Source organism: Ranitomeya variabilis, chromosome 2, assembly GCF_051348905.1.
Source record: "Ranitomeya variabilis isolate aRanVar5 chromosome 2, aRanVar5.hap1, whole genome shotgun sequence".
Taxonomy (NCBI): domain Eukaryota; kingdom Metazoa; phylum Chordata; class Amphibia; order Anura; family Dendrobatidae; genus Ranitomeya; species Ranitomeya variabilis.
Genome location: NC_135233.1, coordinates 818,786,216 through 818,804,486, shown reverse-complemented (window position 1 = coordinate 818,804,486; position 18,271 = coordinate 818,786,216). Strand labels below are relative to the sequence as shown.

Below are 18,271 nucleotides of genomic sequence, written 5' to 3'. Positions count from 1 at the left end.
GAACCAAGGAACCTTGTAGTTTATCCAAGACGTCACGAGAGCGACGTCCGGAGAGCCCCATTTCAGCATATATGGATGAAGACAGCAGGGCTGAGCCATTAGCTGCCCGAAGCGAGACACAGATGGCTCAGAAAATTGATTGCCCGGTTTCCTACCCTCAGAATGTGCACGGCTGATATGGCGGAAACATTAAACTCTGTCTCTCGCAGAATCCTTGTGAACTCTGACTTCAGTTGTTTGATGCGAGTACCGCCTTAACGGTTTATATAAACCTCGGCCGTGGCATTGTCTCTTGAACGTTCCAGCGGCCCTGCACTGTGTGACGAAGAAAAAATGGCTCCGCAAAAGATGAGACTGGCGTTGTTGGTGAAAACCTGCCACTAGAGAAGAAAGAGGAACTTCCTTTATAGGACTGATGCCGACGTCATCACCAGATGAGGGACTCCCTCACTCTGAGAGGAAGAAGCACAGGATTGTCCGTGGAGACGACCTGAGAGCCCGCTGAAGGGGGCGGGCATGGAACTGGGCAAAAGGAACGGTTTCCGAGGCGACAATCCATTTCCCCTAGAACTCCTATGCAGGACCATAGGAAAAGAGGAGCTGATTGCTTTAGAGTACAGAAAACCCCTGGCAGAGGGAGGAACAACCTTCTCCTTTGAAAGGAAGAGACGGGCTTGGGTGATGTCGAACCCATACCGAGAACCACCAAGTACTGAGCAAAGGTGAGGGAGGACTTTTCTCTGTTTATAATGTAGCTGAGATGGACCCGGATATGTATAGTAAACCGAAGACTCTGGTTGCAGTCTCAGCGGTACAGCTCATTGATCAGAAGATCGTTTAAGTAGGGAAATATGAAAAAACCCTTGGAAATAAGAATGACCCTGACCACTGCCATGACGTAAATAGTCTGGGAGCAGAGGCTAGGATGAAGGGGAGGGCCGTGAACTGATAAGGATCCTCCTGGATTGCACATCATAGGAGCCTCTGAAGCTAAACACAAACAAGAATGTGAGGAAAATTCACCTGAGTCCATGAAAGTGATTACCGAACTTAGTTACATCGTCCTGGAAAGACAGGACCGAACGTGACCGGTAAACCGCTCGAGGACTAAAAACGGAGGAGCGTTCCGCCTTTCCTTGTGACTAAGAAAGAAAAGAATAGAACCCCAAGAACAGTACGTTCCTGGGGACGGGTACGATCACTTCTGTGAATGGCAGGTAAAGACTGCCTGAAGAACTGCTGGGGCCTGCGACGTATGTCTTGACGGGCGAAAAACCAAAAGGAAACTTCTTCCTGGGGAGAACGGTCGATATTGTAGCCGGAAGTCGCTCTCTCTCTCGAGGTTGAAGCAACCCTTTTCCTATTAAAAGGACATTAGGTTTGGACCGGAAAAGCGAGGTGTTTTTCCCCGCCAGTGGCATCTGAAACTATTGATCCAGCTTGGATCCATAAGATCTAGAGACTTGGGAGGCAAAACCAGTGAGGCCAGAGAATGCGACGAATGGCAACGATGCTGCCGGTAGCCGTGACGGAACAACCAGCCGCATCAAAAGGGGAGCGGAAACGAGATACTTGCTGGCATGGGCAATCTGATCAGCCAGATCTGGCCTCCCATCCGGAGGAGCGGCCGCTAGAATACCTTGACGAAGTATTCTTGCCCCGACAGACATGGAATTTGACACCAAGGTGTAGGTAAATGTGGGACAGAGAGAGAGAGAGGCGGCAGCCACCTCCAAGGCTGACTTAACAAAGGATTCAATCCATCTATCTGTAGAATTCTTAAGGGATGCTCTGATCAGTAGAGACAAGGCTGACTAGGAAGACAGGCGAGAAGGCGGCGGATCCACCTTAGGGATTCTGCCCATTTATCAAGAAGGCCTGGTCTAAAGGGTAGAGGATGTGTAGCTTTCTCCTACCTGGGAGGCGCTTTTCAGAGTGTTCCCAGTGTTTAGACATAGTCATGACAAGCTCCCTGATCAGGGAAAATTCAGGGAAAAAACATTTTTACCCATTTGAAAGTAACAGAGTTCTTGTGAGCAGGAGCCTCGTCCTCCCGTAGGTTCAGAAATTTGGTATTTTGCCAAGATAAGGTTATTGAGCGTATCTTGCATCTTTCTGCATCTGGTCCGTATCGGACTCAGACTCAGACTGGGAATCCATATACGACCCAAAAACCACCTCCGCAGAGGGGCATGGGATGAGGAATGCATCCAGGAGAAAGTAGAGGGACCAGCCGGTACTTCTGGTTTGTACGCCATCTGTCCCTGTGAAGGTCGCAGTCAGGTGCGTGCGAATCACCGTGAGAGGTGTTCGGAGCACTGGTGGCCGAAGACAAATGTGTAGGGCGCTGCAGGACCTGGACCAGATCTGAGACCGACTGTGACCTGGCAACAGCCCACTCCGGAAGGAGGGGAGTGCTCTCCTCCCGGGTGTTAGAGGGTTTCTTTGAATGCCACTGCTCTTGTACGGATGGCACAAGCATCGTGCTTTATAGGGACAGGAATAGGCCTCCCTGAGATTGGGCATAAGTAGTAGGCTAGGGCTACAGCTGGGAGAGCTAAGCCCTTGTGAAGAGAGAAAATAACCAGTCTGAGCTGGTCCTACCGGGTAACAGAGACGGCTGTCAATGTTCAGGCTGCAGTGTCCCCAGAACCAGTAGGTTAATGATGGACGCCTTTTGTGCCCTTCGGAAAGCGATGGTGGCTGCACGAATCTTCATATGGTTTCGAATCTTCACTCAACCTGCAGGCAGAGATACACTATGTCCCCCCTGTGAAGGGGGAGGGGGTGTATCGGGAGAGAGGGATAGAGAAAAAACACTCTTTAATTAGGCCAGGAGACGGGGCCTCAGCGTACGGCGTGCCCTAATGAGCAGAAAGTCCCGTAATAGGGCGTGGCTAAGCGGAAGGAGACCGCGGCTACACAGAATCGGGGGAAAAGGCCCCGACGCTGCTAAATTAACGGGTACTTATAATTATGCGAAGCCTCCGCACCGAAAATGACAGGACCGGAAATTGGCATTAAAGAAGGTCCTAGTCCGGTCTGAAAATTGGCCACGTCTGACAGTGTCAGGAAGTGGGGGCCCCAAAGTTGGGGACTAAATTAGCAAAGGACATGGAATTATGTGCAGTCTCGGCACCCGCGGTGGCAGGGCCGGTAAATGAAGGTCCTAGTCTGCGTCTGGTGGGAGTAGGGGCCCTTCCGTTGCCTGTGCCGCCAGAGGAGTGCACCGGGTAGGGAGAGGAGGCCCCTCGATAGGGAAAAAAGTGCGCACTTAATGCGGAGGGCGTAAATGAAGCACTAGCTGAGGACCAAGATGGAGGAGGACTGGAGGCCTCGTGGGGAAGGGGGGGCGTGTGAGCTGTATTAAAATATCGCTGGGAGCCAAGAAAGCACGGGCGATTAGGAGGCGTGGCCGACCGGCCCGAACTGAGGGAAAGTGAAAGTAAAAAAGGGGAGCTGCGGCGCTGAATGGCAAGAGAAAAGCGATTCACTAGAGCCTGCACACGAGGACAACGCCTGGAATAGAAGGCAGCTCAGACAGGTCCAGGGGAGGGAAGGGAGCCAGTGGAAATGGCGCGTAATACAAACACAATCCCCTTCCCCCCGGTATATCTTCATTACCTTGATCTTCAGCGCTGTATGGTGAGGGTCATCCAGGGGCCCAAGGGAAGGCAGGGACGCTGGAGAGTAGAACCCTCTTCCAGGAGACGGCATCACAACCCATAGGGAAAAAACGGGAGGAGGGTCACCGCTGGTGACTACCGTCTCCCTCTCAGCCCTGTCCGAGGAGAGGGGTGAGGAGGAAATTCGGCAAGGACCGGCCACCAAGCTCACCCTGAGGCACCAATGAAGGCGCAGGGGAGAAATGTCCTGCCAGCAGGCCTGAGTGTTGCGATGTGGGTGACACCACACTGCTCGGTCAGCCGCTAATAATGGGAAGGCAGAGTGAATTAACACCCTGATTCCCTAAAAGTTGAATCTGAAAAACAAAATAAATAATTAGTAAAACACAACAAACCTGCGAAAGCAAAAAATGATTAGCTGCGGATCTGGGAGATCCAGGTCCGCCTCCTACAGACACTAAGCACAAACTGAGGTACTTCCTGCCTGTCGGTGGGTGTATACTGCAGAGGAGGAGCTATTTTCCTTTTTTTGCATAGTGTCAGCCTCCTAGTGACAGCAGCATACACCCATGGTTACCTGTGTCCCCCAATGAAGCGATAAAGAAAAATGCATGAAAAACGCGACAAAAACGCATAAAAACCCGCAAAAAAGCATTTTTCCTTGGCAAGGGAGTGCGGATTTGAAGCAGAAAAATCTGCTTCTATTCTGCAACGTGGGCACATAGCCTTAGTGTACTGTCAAACAGTAGTACATATCTAAGCAGATTGGACCTTTAGATCTGTTCTGATTTTGACTAGTGGATGTTATCCGTCTGTTTCAGTACATGCCGCACATGCTGTTACTAATGATACCTTTTTATTTTCAGCATCTGACTTTTTCTCAAAGTTTGATTTTTTTTTTCATTGTGGCTCAGTCAGATATACCGTATAATGATTCATACAAAGTACTTTTTCCTTCAAATGATTAAAATCAGACTTTGTCTCTACAAAAAAACCTCATACAGAGATTGATTTTTTTTTCTACTGTCATCCATATTTGGACCCTGTGTCCATTTTTACCATCTGTGCGGAAGAAAGTTTATGCAAAAAAAAGTAAAAATCCAAGCTTCTCCTACGCAATAACCAGTACAGTATAGATAGCACTAGAATGGCACACAGTTTAATATATGACTAGAATCAAAAACTGACGTTTCCAAACGTGAGCAGCACCATAGGATATATATTGGGTACATGTTTTATCAGTGAAAATCAAGGTTAGGCTGGCGTCACACTAGCAGTATTTGGTCAGTATTTTACATCAGTATTTGTAAGCCAAAACCAGGAGTGGGTGATAAATGCAGAAGTGGTGCATATGTTTCTATTATACTTTTCCTCTATTTGTTCCACTCCTGGTTTTGGCTTACAAATACTGATGAAAAATCCTGACCAAATACTGCTAGTGTGACAGCAGCTTTAGAATATATGTTAAAAATGGACTTCTAATTAGAAGCATTAAAATAAAAAATTATGTAAAAAATCTATATATCGCCATAAATGAAAAAAAATGCTCATAACGTAGGTGGGGATAGATGACCACAATCTTCTTTACACGACTGTAGTCCGGAGTGATGTTAGGCCTAAAATATTACAGTAAATTAAATTTACACAGGAGTGCAGAGATCCAGCCATGTCACATACCTACTGTACACTGAAATAGCCTGAATATTGCCTGACTTGTAGTATATAATTATTAGTAAGGAAGACTAGAGAATGTTCTAATAAAGAATTCAAGTTTCCCTTAAAGGGAACCTGTCACCCCCAAAATCGAAGGTGAGCTAAGCCCACCGGCATCAGGGGTTTATCTGCAGCATTCTGTAATGCTGTAGATAAGCCCCCTGATGTATCCTGAAAGATGAGAAAAAGAGGTTAGAATATACTCACCCAGGGGCGGTCCAATCCGAAGGGCGTCGCGGTCCAGTCCGGGGCCTCCCATCTTCATAGGAAGACCTCCTCTTCTTGTCTTCACGCTGTGGCTCCGGCGCAGGCGTACTCTGTCTGCCCTGTTGAGGGCAGAGCAAAGTACTGCAGTGCGCAGGCGCCGGGAAAGGTCAGAGAGGCCTAGCGCCTGCGCACTGCAGTACTTTGCTCTGCCCTCAACAGGTCAGACAAAGTACGCCTGCGCTGGAGCTGCAGTGTGAAGAAAGAAAAGGATGTCATCCTATGAAGATGGAAGGTCCGGGACCGGACCGCGACGCCCATCGGATCGGACCGCCCGCCCAGGTGAGTATAATTTAACCTCTTTTTCTCATCTTTCAGGTTACATCGGGGGCTTATCTACAGCATTCCAGAATGCCCCTGATGCCGGTGGGCTTAGCTCACCTTCGATTTTGGGGGTGACAGGTTCCCTTTAAAGAGGACTTTTCACTGGATTTTTTTTTATTGAAACTGAGTACCTCCTTCAATTGTTGCTGCTCTATTGATTCTGGAACAGTTTTTCTTATTCTTCTGGGCCCCTCTGATACAAAGTTATTCCCCTAGGTAAGAAAAGGGCAAGTTTTCCTTCAACCAACTGGGCACGTACTACAAAACATCTCTGTGGCACAGCCTTGTTTTAATTGGCCAGCGTCATAGAGGAGAAAAAGTGCCGACAAGGAAGTTCTGGGGTATCTATACAGTTTGTTGAAGAAAAATGTGCACTGTTATTACCTAGGGGCATAACTTTGGAACCAAGATTCACAGGAGAAAAACTGCTTCAGAATCAATGGAGTATCACCATCTGGAGGAGGTGCTCAGTTTAAAATAAAAAAAACAGCAGAAGGTCCCCTGTAATCTTGTGCTTGAGCTGGTTTCTGGGATAGGATGATAAGGACAGATTGGGTACATTAGTGGTAGTCATTCAATAGTCCTGTAAGGTCTTTATATGACAAAAGTCAGAGAGCTGTTTCTACTTCAGACAAAATCATAACATTCCTAAAGAATAGTAGGAAAGTCATGCACAATGTCAGGTGTCTCCTTTATCTCAACAATGCCCCTGCTGAGCCCAGCGCTACAATGGGCTCACTATGGTCAGAGTCCACAACTGCCTCATCATCAAAGGGATGCCTGAGTCTGAGCCTGTCTGCAGAGAGAACCCGTCTCCCTGCACCACCAAGTGACAAAAAGCATATGTGCAAAGTTCTTGCCAAAGAATAAAAGTGTAAAGATGGAACTTAAAGAAAATGATCAGATACACATAAGTGCTGGCTTTACCTGGACCTGCTGTTTTTGTGTTTTCAGCATATTAGGGTCTATTGACAGCGGTCCAAGCACACTGGCCATGAGTTCTTTCTCTATCAGCCATTGTTTTAACTGAGCCTCCGCATTCTGGAACAAGGTCAGGTCATTCGAAGACTCTTCCAACGTTTGCTGTCTTTCAGCTGTCATCTGGGTGATATCTTTCCAAAAAGAATCTACAGCAGACACAACAGACAGACAACAGAAAAGAAACAGACATTATTACTTATAGAAATTCTTCGTTACATCACTTGTAACTTGTAAGTCATTGCAACCTGTAGTTGTGTGCAGAAAGTTGTCTCTAGTGAGAGTAGATTAAGGCACTGTTCCCACCAGGAGCTTTTGCTGCTTTTTTGATGTTGCAGATTTTCTAAACCCATTAATTAAAATAGGTCATTTGCTTTTTTTCGAAAATACACAGGTAAAAAACTCATCCAAAACTCATTGTGGGAACATAGCCTAAGGACTTGTTCACAAGTAGCGTTTCTGCTGTGTTTTTTGCATGTTTATAAAATGAAGTGTTTTACAGGAGCAGAAAAATAGATAAGATTTCTTAAACACCCATTCTCCTTTTTTTCTTTTTAGCTCTGGTCCATATTTTTTTTTAAAAGGCAGCTTGTCAATTCTTTCGTCATTTTTCTGCTTTTTTCCATGTGGAAAAAAAAACACTGCAAAAAAGCACTGTGTGAACATGCCCTACATTGACTAGTGCAGCTTTCCACTTATTGAAATGATAAGAAATATATACACAAATTTCATTAAAAAATATACATGGCAGCGCTTCTTTAATTTTTACCTTACTTTTAGCGCTCCATAGGGTACTCAAATGTGTTATCAACAAGTATTGCAGTATGCAGTAAAATTGCTAATCTCATATGAAGCTCAAAAATGGTCTGGATTTCATAGAACCACCAAGATGGCCTTTAATAGGCCTCTGTCAAAGGTGTGTCAGAGGCTGCAGACAGTCACACTGCATCTATCTGTAGAAGATCTCAGCGGTTGGCTTTGCACTCCTTCCTAGTGCTTCTGACTTTAGGACCCAGTGGCAACCTCCCCAGCTCTAGTTGACACACCTGGACCGGTATGTTTATAACCCCCAGCTTGCTGCTAGGACTTGTGGTTGATATTTATATTTTCAGCTTCCTGATGCGGCTTGTAGCCATTGCAGTCGGCTATCTTCCTCCTTGGTGTTGCTGGAGGACGTTTGTGCTTCTCTCTGAGTCTACTCAAGCTAAGCGTTCCCCCTTGTTTGTGTATCCCATCTTTCTTTAGCGGTAGTGGGGATTGACTACTGCTCATCCTGTACTTCCCAATGTAGGGCTTATCGCCAGGGTCAGGAAAGGATTAGGTATCCTACTCGGCCATAGGTGCAGAACCTATATAGGGATGATAGGGCAGACAGGGTGACATTAGATCTGTCTAGGGGTCTCTACTCTCTCATTCCCTAGTGTTTGGTTTCCTTTCCCTTATCCCTTCATGTTGCACTTAGTCTCCCTTCACTGTGCATGACAGCCTCTGGATGCCATGGTAACCCATTGGCATCTTGCGACCTATTAAGTGCAAATTCTTAATAATCCTATTATGTGCACATGTTTAGGAGTCCTCTCTATTATGTGCACATGCTTAGCAGTCCTCTCTATTATGTGTACATGTTTAGGAGTCCTCTCTATTATGTGCACATGCTTAGCAGTCCTCTCTATTATGTGTACATGTCTGGGAGTCCTCTCTATTATGTGCACATACTTAGAAGTCCTCTCTATTATGTGTACATCTTTGGGAGTCCTCTCTATTATGTGCACATGTTTAGGAGTCCTCTCTAATATGTGCATATGCTTAGGAGTCCTCTCTATTATGTGCACATACTTAGAAGTCCTCTCTATTATGTGTACATCTTTGGGAGTCCTCTCTATTATGTGCACATGTTTAGGAGTCCTCTCTATTATGTGCACATGCTTAGGAGTCCTCTCTATTATGTGCACATGCTTAGGAGTACTCTCTATTATGTATAAACAAAATACCAGACAACCACATTATGCTTCAAATGTTGCGTACAGTTACGCCATAGGGAACAAGGTTACCCCACTCCATATAAACATAAAAAATCGGAGGAAACAGGAGTATTTAGGGTTAAAAGCAGTAAACTTTATTGCAAAAACATATAAAGTAATATAAATATATTTCCAAAGAAGTAATATAAAACCGGATGATGTACCAGATCAATAGCGCCACCTATACCCCAATAGTATATAATACATAGTGAGAGGTAAAGAAAAATGTATGTTCCAAATATAAAATATCTATGTCCGGACCAAGTGGTCAGAATGTGCAAATATGCAGCAGGAACAACACTCACCAAAAGATAGATGGGGAAGGTGGCACTAGGTCGCATCCAAGAGCGCCCCAACGTACGTTTCGCTTTTTCAGTATACCAGCTTTATCAAGCTTGAAAAAGCTTGACGTCACCGCTGTGCTCTGCTTTCACTTTACGGCCGGGAGTCAGTCAGTGCGGGAAGCAGACAGCAAGGGACCTGACGGACACCGGAATGTGAGTATGTACTGTTTGTTTGTTTTTTACATTTACGACGGTAACCAGGGTAAACATCGGGTTACTAAGCGCGGCCCTGCGCTTAGCAACCCGATGTTTACCCTGGTTACAAGCGAAAGCATCGTTGGATCGGTGTCACACACACCGATCCAACGATGACAGCGGGAGATCCAGCGACGAAAGAAAGTTCCAAACGATCTGCTACGACGTACGATTCTCAGCAGGGTCCCTGATCGCTGCTGCGTGTCAGACACAGCGAGATCGTATGGATATCGCTGGAATGTCACGGATCGTACCGTCGTAGCGACAAAAGTGCCACTGTGAGACGGTACCCTTATGTGCACATGCTTAGGAGTCCTTTCTATTATGTGCACGTGCTTAGGAGTCCTCTCTATTATGTGCACATGCTTAGGAGTCCTCTCTATTATGTGCACATGCTTAGGAGTCCTCTCTATTATGTGCACATGCTTAGGGGTCCTCTCTATTATGTGCACATGCTTAGGAGTCCTCTCTATTATGTGCACATGCTTAGGACTCCATTCTATTATGTGCACATGCTTAGGAGTCCTCTCTATTATGTGCACATGCTTAGGAGTCCTCTCTATTATGTGCACATGCTTAGGGGTCCTCTCTATTATGTGCACATGCTTAGGAGTCCTCTCTATTATGTGCACATGCTTAGGACTCCATTCTATTATGTGCACATGCTTAGGAGTCCTCTTCATTATGAACACATGTTTAGGAGTCCTCTCTATTATGTGCACATGCTTAGGATTCCTCTCTATTATGACCACATCTTTAGGAGACCTCTCTATTATGTGCACATGCTTAGGAGTCCTCTCTATTATGTGCACATGCTTAGGAGTCCTCTCTATTATGTGCACATGCTTAGGGGTCCTCTCTATTATGTGCACATGCTTAGGGGTCCTCTCTATTATGTGCACATGCTTAGGAGTCCTCTCTATTATGTGCACATGCTTAGGACTCCATTCTATTATGTGCACATGCTTAGGAGTCCTCTTCATTATGAACACATGTTTAGGAGTCCTCTCTATTATGTGCACATGCTTAGGATTCCTCTCTATTATGACCACATCTTTAGGAGACCTCTCTATTATGTGCACATGCTTAGGAGTCCTCTCTATTATGTGCACATGCTTAGGAGTCCTCTCTATTATGTGCACATGCTTAGGGGTCCTCTCTATTATGTGCACATGCTTAGGATTCCTCTCTATTATGTGCACATGCTTAGGAGTCCTCTTCATTATGAACACATGTTTAGGAGTCCTCTCTATTATGTGCACATGCTTAGGATTCCTCTCTATTATGACCACATCTTTAGGAGACCTCTCTATTATGTGCACATGCTTAGGAGTCCTCTCTATTATGTGCACATGCTTAGGAGTCCTCTCTATTATGTGCACATGCTTAGGATTCCTCTCTATGCATCAGCATATAGTGCATGGCTCTTATGGGAATGCAATAGAAGTAGAGAAGTAGAAATTAATTAAATTAGGAATCTTGGAATCGGCGTCACATAAGCCATTTACTGATTCCTGTAGTTTAGGGAGGGTTGTGAATGTGACATAGTTTCGTTAAACTTAGAACTAATCTTATAAAACAATTTATAAATGTCTTTCTACATTTCTAATAGCAATTCAATATCTGTGGCATATTGCGGCAGATGTAGCAACTTGTAAAGTAATTCCTTAAGCTACAATCATATAATTCTGCTTCAGAATCAATAACTATACCCAACAAATCGTAAAAGTACTAAAAGGGCTGACTGAGCACAATATACTAATAGGTTTCATCTGCTCGTGTGATGTGGGACACAACATGGGAGGTTCAAAAACCTAACTCAGGTCATTTTACAGTAATTGGATCACCATTAAATGTCACATTGTAGTAAAATGACTGCTGTGGACTGCAAGAGCAAGACATAGCATTACAGCCCTATCGGGGCCCAAGAGCTAGAGGGAGCCCACTTTCACCTCCCAATAAGCAAAAAAGGATGCATTATGAAGAAATAATGAACTGCAAAAGGGCCCACACAGGGGCCCTCATCTGTCTCTGTCTGCCTCTGCTAGACAAGATTAGAGCTGCATTTCTAATCGTCATTTCTCATTATTTAATTTAGCGTAACATAATAAACTGGAAAAAATTACTACACTGTCAGCTACATCCAACACACCTTATAACTTACATAAACCAGAGAAGAAGGGATACCGAAGAATACGCATCTATCATTTAGGATCATCATGGCTTACATTTGTAATTGTTTTGGGCTCTTTAAATAAATTTGATGTTATAAATAGTTTTCTGGTGTGTTCATTGCTTATAATTTCTGTGATAACTGTAGTTGACACTTGGATCATGAGGTTTAGTAAGTGATCTTCCCAGGATTATTGCAATATGGATTTATAGGGTTGTTCTTATTTTCAGATGAACTGCCCCCGACCTACTGTCTCCTTCCCCATAATCTTGTAGAATGTAAGCAGTCTGTTCTGTCATTGTTAGTTTTGTTTCGGGATTTTGATGTAACCCTGTCTCATGTACAGCACCATGGAATGAATGGTGCTATATTAATAAATATTAATAAACTTAACTATCAAAGGGTTAACTATTGTGAGAGCAGGAGTTATTTATCTATCCTGACTCCATTTCGGTTATTCTACATGCATCTCCTTCCTTACAAAATGGAGTCTATGTTTAGATAAGGGGGGTCTCACGCATTTCTATATCTAAGAGACTTTGCAATAACAGTGAAGTGAAAGTAAAGAAAGTACAGCCCCACCTAGACCCTAAAGCTGGGTGTCAATAGCGTTAACTTTAGTGAATTAGATAATAATAATAATCTTTATTTTTATATTGCGCTAACATATTCCGCAGCGCTTTACAGTTTTGCACCCATTACCATCGCTGTCCCTGATGGGGCTCACAATCTAAATTCCCTATCAGTATGTCTTTGGAATGTGGGAGGAAACTGGAGTACCCGGAGGAAACCCACGCAAACATGGGGAGAACATACAAACTACTTGCAGATTTCGCCCTTGGTGGGATTTGAACCCAGGACTCCAGTGCTGCAATGCTAACCACTGAGCCACCATGCTGCCTATGGAATTAGACGTAATGCCAGCACATATTTAGAGAAAGGCTGAGCCACTTAGGCTGGGTTCACATTGCGTTGAACCCGTCCGTTAGACGGACTACGTTACACCGCGGCATAACGCGGTGTAACGTAGTCTGTTAACGCCGCCATTGACTCCAATGTCGGACGCATCACTAGCGCACGCCCACAATGGGCGTGCGCTAGGGATGTGCCGTCACTGAGTGACGGACCCTGAGACGCGGGCTGCAGCGTTTCCGGGTCCGTCACTGCTAGCGCAGATAGAGCTAGCAGATACTCTATCTGCGCTAGCGTGCTGCCATACCGGCACTTGCGTTTACAGCAGCCCGTTACCGTATGTGTTGAACGGGCTGCTGTAAACGCAATGTGAACCTAGCCTTATATTTGTTACAATGTATGTCCATAAAATGCCTATATAAAGAGTGACCAATGATGTAATAAAAGAGTTCTGTTCTGATACTAAGCGTTAGTGTGGTTCTCTGTCCTTGTACTTGGATTTTACAACACCTCAGAACGTCCCAAAATATGTGAGGACAACACTACTTAGCTAAAAACTGCAGCAGAAAGATCACCAGTGTACCTGAGAAATACACAGACTGAGAGACCCCACTAGCAAATTGGCCAAATACCTATTTTATCCAATGGGTACTTCCAGTTTTGAGATTTGGATGCATCTCCATTCATCTCTATAAGTTTTTGCAGCTTGTCTTTCAGTGCCTCCACTTTACTTTCATTCTGTTTCACTTCTTCTGCAAAGATCTAGAGAATGTTCAATGGTAGAAAATCACGAGCTTGTCATGAAGTAACACAGCATTAGAAAAAAGACAGTATGATTCCCCCAGCCGACACATACAGTGGGGAAAAAAGGTATTTAGTCAGCAACCAATTGTGCAAGTTCTCCCACTTAAAAAGATGAGAGAGGCCTGTAATTGACATCATAGGTAGACCACAACTATGAGAGCCAAAAGGAGAAAACAAATCCAGAAAATCACCTTGTCTGATTTGGCAAGATTTATTTTGCAAAATATGGTGGAAAATAAGTATTTGGTCACCTAAAAACATGCAAGATTTCTGGCTCTCACAGACCTGTAACTTCTTCTTTAAGATGCTCCTCTGTCCTCCACTCATTACCTGTATTAATGGCACCTGTTTGAACTTATTATCAGTATAAAAAGACACCTGTCCACAACCTCAAACAGTCACACTCCAAACTTCACTATGGTGAAGACCAAAGGGCCGTCGAAGGACATCAGAAACAAAATTGAAGCCCTGCACAAGGCTGGGAAGACTGAATCTGCAATAGGCAAGCAGCTTGGTGTGATGAAATCAACTGTGGGAGCAAAAATAAGAAAATGGAAGGCATACAAGACCACTGATAATCTCCCTCGATCTGGGGCTCCATGTAAGATCTCACCCCGTGGGGTCAAAATGATCCCAAGAACGGTGAGCAAAATTCCCAGAACCACACGGGAAAATCAAGTGTATGACCTGCATAGAGCTGGGACCACCGAAACAAAGGCTACCATCAGTAACACACTATGCCGCCAGGGACTCAGATCCTGCAGTGCCAGACGTGTCCCCCTGCTTAAGACAGTACATGTCCGGGCCCGTCTGAAGTTTCAGAGAGCATTTGGATTATCCAGAAGAGTATTGGGAGAATGTGATATGGTCTGATGAAACTACAGTAGAACTGTTTGGTAGAAACAAAACTCGTTGTGTTTGGATGAGCCAGAATGCTGAGTTGCATCCAAAGAACACCATACCTACTCTGAAGCATGGGGGTGGCAACATCTTGTTTTGGAGCCGTTTCTCTGCAAAGGGACCAGGACGACTGATCTGTGAGCATGAAAGAATGAATGGGGCCATGTATCGTGAGATTTTGAGTGCAAACCTCCTTCCATCAGTAAGGGCATTGAAGAAGAAATGTGGATGGTCTTTCAGCATTATAATGATCCCAAGCACACCTCCAGGGCAATGAAGGAGTGGCTTCGAAAGAAGCATATGAAGGTCACAGAGTGGCCTAGCCAGACCCCAGATTTCAACCCCATAGAAAACCTTTGGAGGGAGTTGAAAGTCCATGTTGCCCAATGACAGGCCCAAAATATCACTGCTCTAGAGGAGATCTGCATGGAGGAATGGGCCAACATACCACCAACAGTGTGTGCCAACCTTGTGAAGAATTACAGAAAACGTTTGACCTCTGTCATTGCCAACAAAGGATATATAACAAAATATTGAGATGAACTTTTGTTAATGACCAAATACTTATTTTCCACCATAATTTGCTAAATAAATCTTAACAAATCAGACAAGGTGATTTTCTGGATTTGTTTTCTCATTTTGACTCTCATAGTTGTGGTCTACATATGATGTCAATTACAGGCTTCTGTCATCTTTTTAAGTGGGAGAACTTGCACAATTGGTAGCTGACTAAATACTTTTTTCCTCACTGTACTATTAAAGGGAACCTGTCGGCAGCATTGTGCACAGTAGCCTATAGACAGTGTCAGGTCAGCACTGTTATACGAATTAAAATGATACCTTGGTTGATGAAATCCGTCTTGTGGTTGTTGTTTAATCTTTATTTTCAGTTTGTAGTTAATGAGATGCAGGTGGGGTCTGCATGTGGTGCTCTGATTACATAGTCATAATGCAGACTACTGACAGACCAGTGATCCATGCCTCCTAGTTTACATAATGAATATCTACATATTTGAAAAAAAAAATCCTTGTGCAGACAGGTGCCAGCCGTGCCACCTGCTCTGCAGCATAATCGCAAGCTTTATGTGCCAATAGAACAGTTTTTTCACTTTATTCAGCTGGGGGGGAAAAAAATTGAAAATGGCGCCGGTGCAGTAGCTGTTATTGGTGTCTAGCTGTGATCTGATAGCTGCTACTGCGCATGCGCTGGTGGTGCTATCTTACTGGAGAAAAAAAAAATTCCTCCTTCAAGATGGCGCCGCCCGTGCAGTAGCAGCACAGAAATAGCTGAGAGCTGCTACTGCGCAGGTGAGGGCAGCACCATCTTGGAGAATGAATTTTTTTTTTCTTCTCCAGTAAGATGGCGCCGCCGACACATGCGCAGTAGCAGCTATCAGATCACAGCTAGACACTGATAGCACCTACTGCGCAGGATCAGTGGGCACCATTTTCAAATCGATTTGAATAGGTTCCCTTTGAGTCAAGCTGAGCATGAATGTGTATTAATGTGCATGGGTTCTTAATTACAAGAAGATGGAAGTAATTCCACTGCTGGCAGCTCATCTCCAATCAGAAAAAAGCACTTTGAAACCACCAACATTCACATAAATCAGGTCCAACGTGGTTTGACAATTAAGAACTAGATTACATCCATCCACAGACATCTATGTCGATACAGTACCTTATGCTGCTCTGCTTGGGCTCGTACGGATTCACTGTCTGTAGGAGCTTCCCAAGCCGTAGCGGTTGAGTGCATTTTCTCAAGCCACTGAATCAGAGAGCTAGTTTCATCATGCACTTTCTGAAGCTGAGATAGGCGACCTTCCAAGTCACATACTTTACTTCTCAGTATATTTCCTAGATGATCATAGCCTTCATTAACATCCAGCATCCCCTGCTGCACAACTGCTAGCTCTGAAAATCAAATAACATGTCTCTCAGAAAATGCATATTAAATCATTTATTTTGCCATTTGCTTAGTTAAAGGGAACCTGACATATTCAAAATGATGTGTGATCTGCAGGCGGGATGTTATAGGGCAAGAGGAGATGAACGCATTGAGTCACATATTTGTGGGAAAAGCGCCTATAAAACTTAGTAACCCCTTCTCATGTACAGCATCAATAGTGCTATGTAAATAATACTAATAATTTGTATGCATTGAGTCCAGTGGGAGGTCATTCAGTGACTGACAGTCTTACCTGTGTATACTACAAAGGAGAAATAACGGTGAGGTGCACTGCGGGAGAAGAACTCACAGGATTCAGATGAATAGAAATAAACTGAAGTTTATTCCCGCTGCATTACTAGGTCGAATGGAATGGACCTCTTCTTCAAGGGAACCATAATAAAAATAAATCAATCAATCCCTAGCATGACTACCCCAGTTGCACCACCTACTGGACGCATATGCATACAGACACCAGGGATATCACAATAAAATAATCGTTATGCTGAATAGTGATGAGAGAACGAGCTCGGATATGGTGTTATCCAGCATGCTCGGGTTCTAACCCAGTGTCTTCAGCGTGCTCGAAAATATGCTCAAGTCCCTGCAGCTGCATGTCTCATGGCTGTGACGCCTGCGACACATGGAGATTGTCTAACAAACAGACCATTCCTGCACGTGTTGCATCTGGCTAACAGCCACGAGCCATGCAGCCGCGGGACTTGATCATATTTTTCGAGCACACTGAAGACACTACGAGCATGATGGCTCATCACTAATACTGAACCTTTCCAACAAACCTAAGGACCAATCAACTCATCTTCTCCTTCTCTATATCATACTGTCCACAGATCAGAATGCATGCAAGACATGACAAGTTCCCTATAAGTCCACAGGAAGACATTTTATTAAATAAAACAATAATCAACTAAGTAACAGATGTAATTTTCCAAAGGCAGCGTTTCCCATCATGTGGTCCTACAATTCACGACATACCCTCTGGTGTGACAGTCTGCGGTTGCCCAGATATGATGGGAATTGTAGTTTTGCAACACCTGGAGAGCTACACGTTGGGACACTGTTTTACGGATTTTGTCAACTCATTGTCACTTTCACTCTTACGACCCATACAGATGTCTGTAAGGCTATGTGCACACGGTGCGGATTTGCCTGCAGATCCGCAGAGGATTGGCCGCTGCGGATTCGTAGCAGTTTTCCATCAGGTTTACAGTACCATGTAAACCTATGGAAAACCAAATACGCTGTGCCCATGGTGCGGAAAATACCGCACAGAAACGTTGCATTGTATTTTCCGCAGCATGTCAATTCTTTGTGCGGATTCCACAGCGTTTTACACCTGCTCCTCAATAGGAATCCTCAGGTGTAAAACCGCAGGTGGAATCCGCACAAAGAACACAGGAAATCTGTGATAAATCCGCAGATAAAACGCAGTGCATTTTACCTGCGGATTATTCAAAAACGGTGCTGAAAAATCCGCACACCAATCCGCAACATGGGCACATAGCCTAAGACTTCTTTTACACTTGCCATGATTTTTGCGGCCCGTAATTGCGGGCCTTTTTTGTGGGCTGTATTGCCATAATTTTCATGGTCTGCTGCAAAAAAGGGCAGCAAAAATCTTGCGGATGCCCATTTTTATGGTTTTAGAATAGTAGGGAAAAAACGGCGATCCGCAAATACGTTCATGACAGTGCACTGGAAAAACAAGCTTCCGTTGTTTTTGCAGCCCCACTGATTTTGAATGGGGGCGGTGTTGTAAGCCATGAAAAATATCGAGCAGGCTCGATATTTTTTCACGGCCGTAAATACGACCCTCACGGCCATATGGCGTACGGCACGCCGACAAATTTATGTGGCCCGTTTTTGCGGCCCCAATAGATTTCTATGGGGCCGAAAAAACGGGCCGCAAAATCACGGCAAGTGTGAAAGAAGCCTTACGCAGATCTGTGTGGCACAGGTTTGTATAATGGCATTAATGATTGGCCATGGGTCCATGCTGCAGTACTATGTACCTCCATCACTATACGGAAGTACAGATTGTATACAGA

At 44.6% G+C, this 18,271-nt stretch overlaps 1 protein-coding gene across 1 annotated transcript in view; it reads right to left on the bottom strand.

Moving 5' to 3' along the window:
- Positions 1–18,271, bottom strand: part of DST (dystonin) — a 745,723-nt gene that overhangs the window by 157,413 nt on the left and 570,039 nt on the right. Inside the window, exons 56-58 of the mRNA XM_077290007.1 lie at positions 15,936–16,168; positions 13,183–13,312; positions 6,855–7,054 (exon numbers count right to left, since the gene is read on the bottom strand). Of these exons, the coding sequence (XP_077146122.1) occupies positions 6,855–7,054; positions 13,183–13,312; positions 15,936–16,168 (563 nt within the window). The remainder of the gene's footprint in view (positions 1–6,854; positions 7,055–13,182; positions 13,313–15,935; positions 16,169–18,271) is intronic.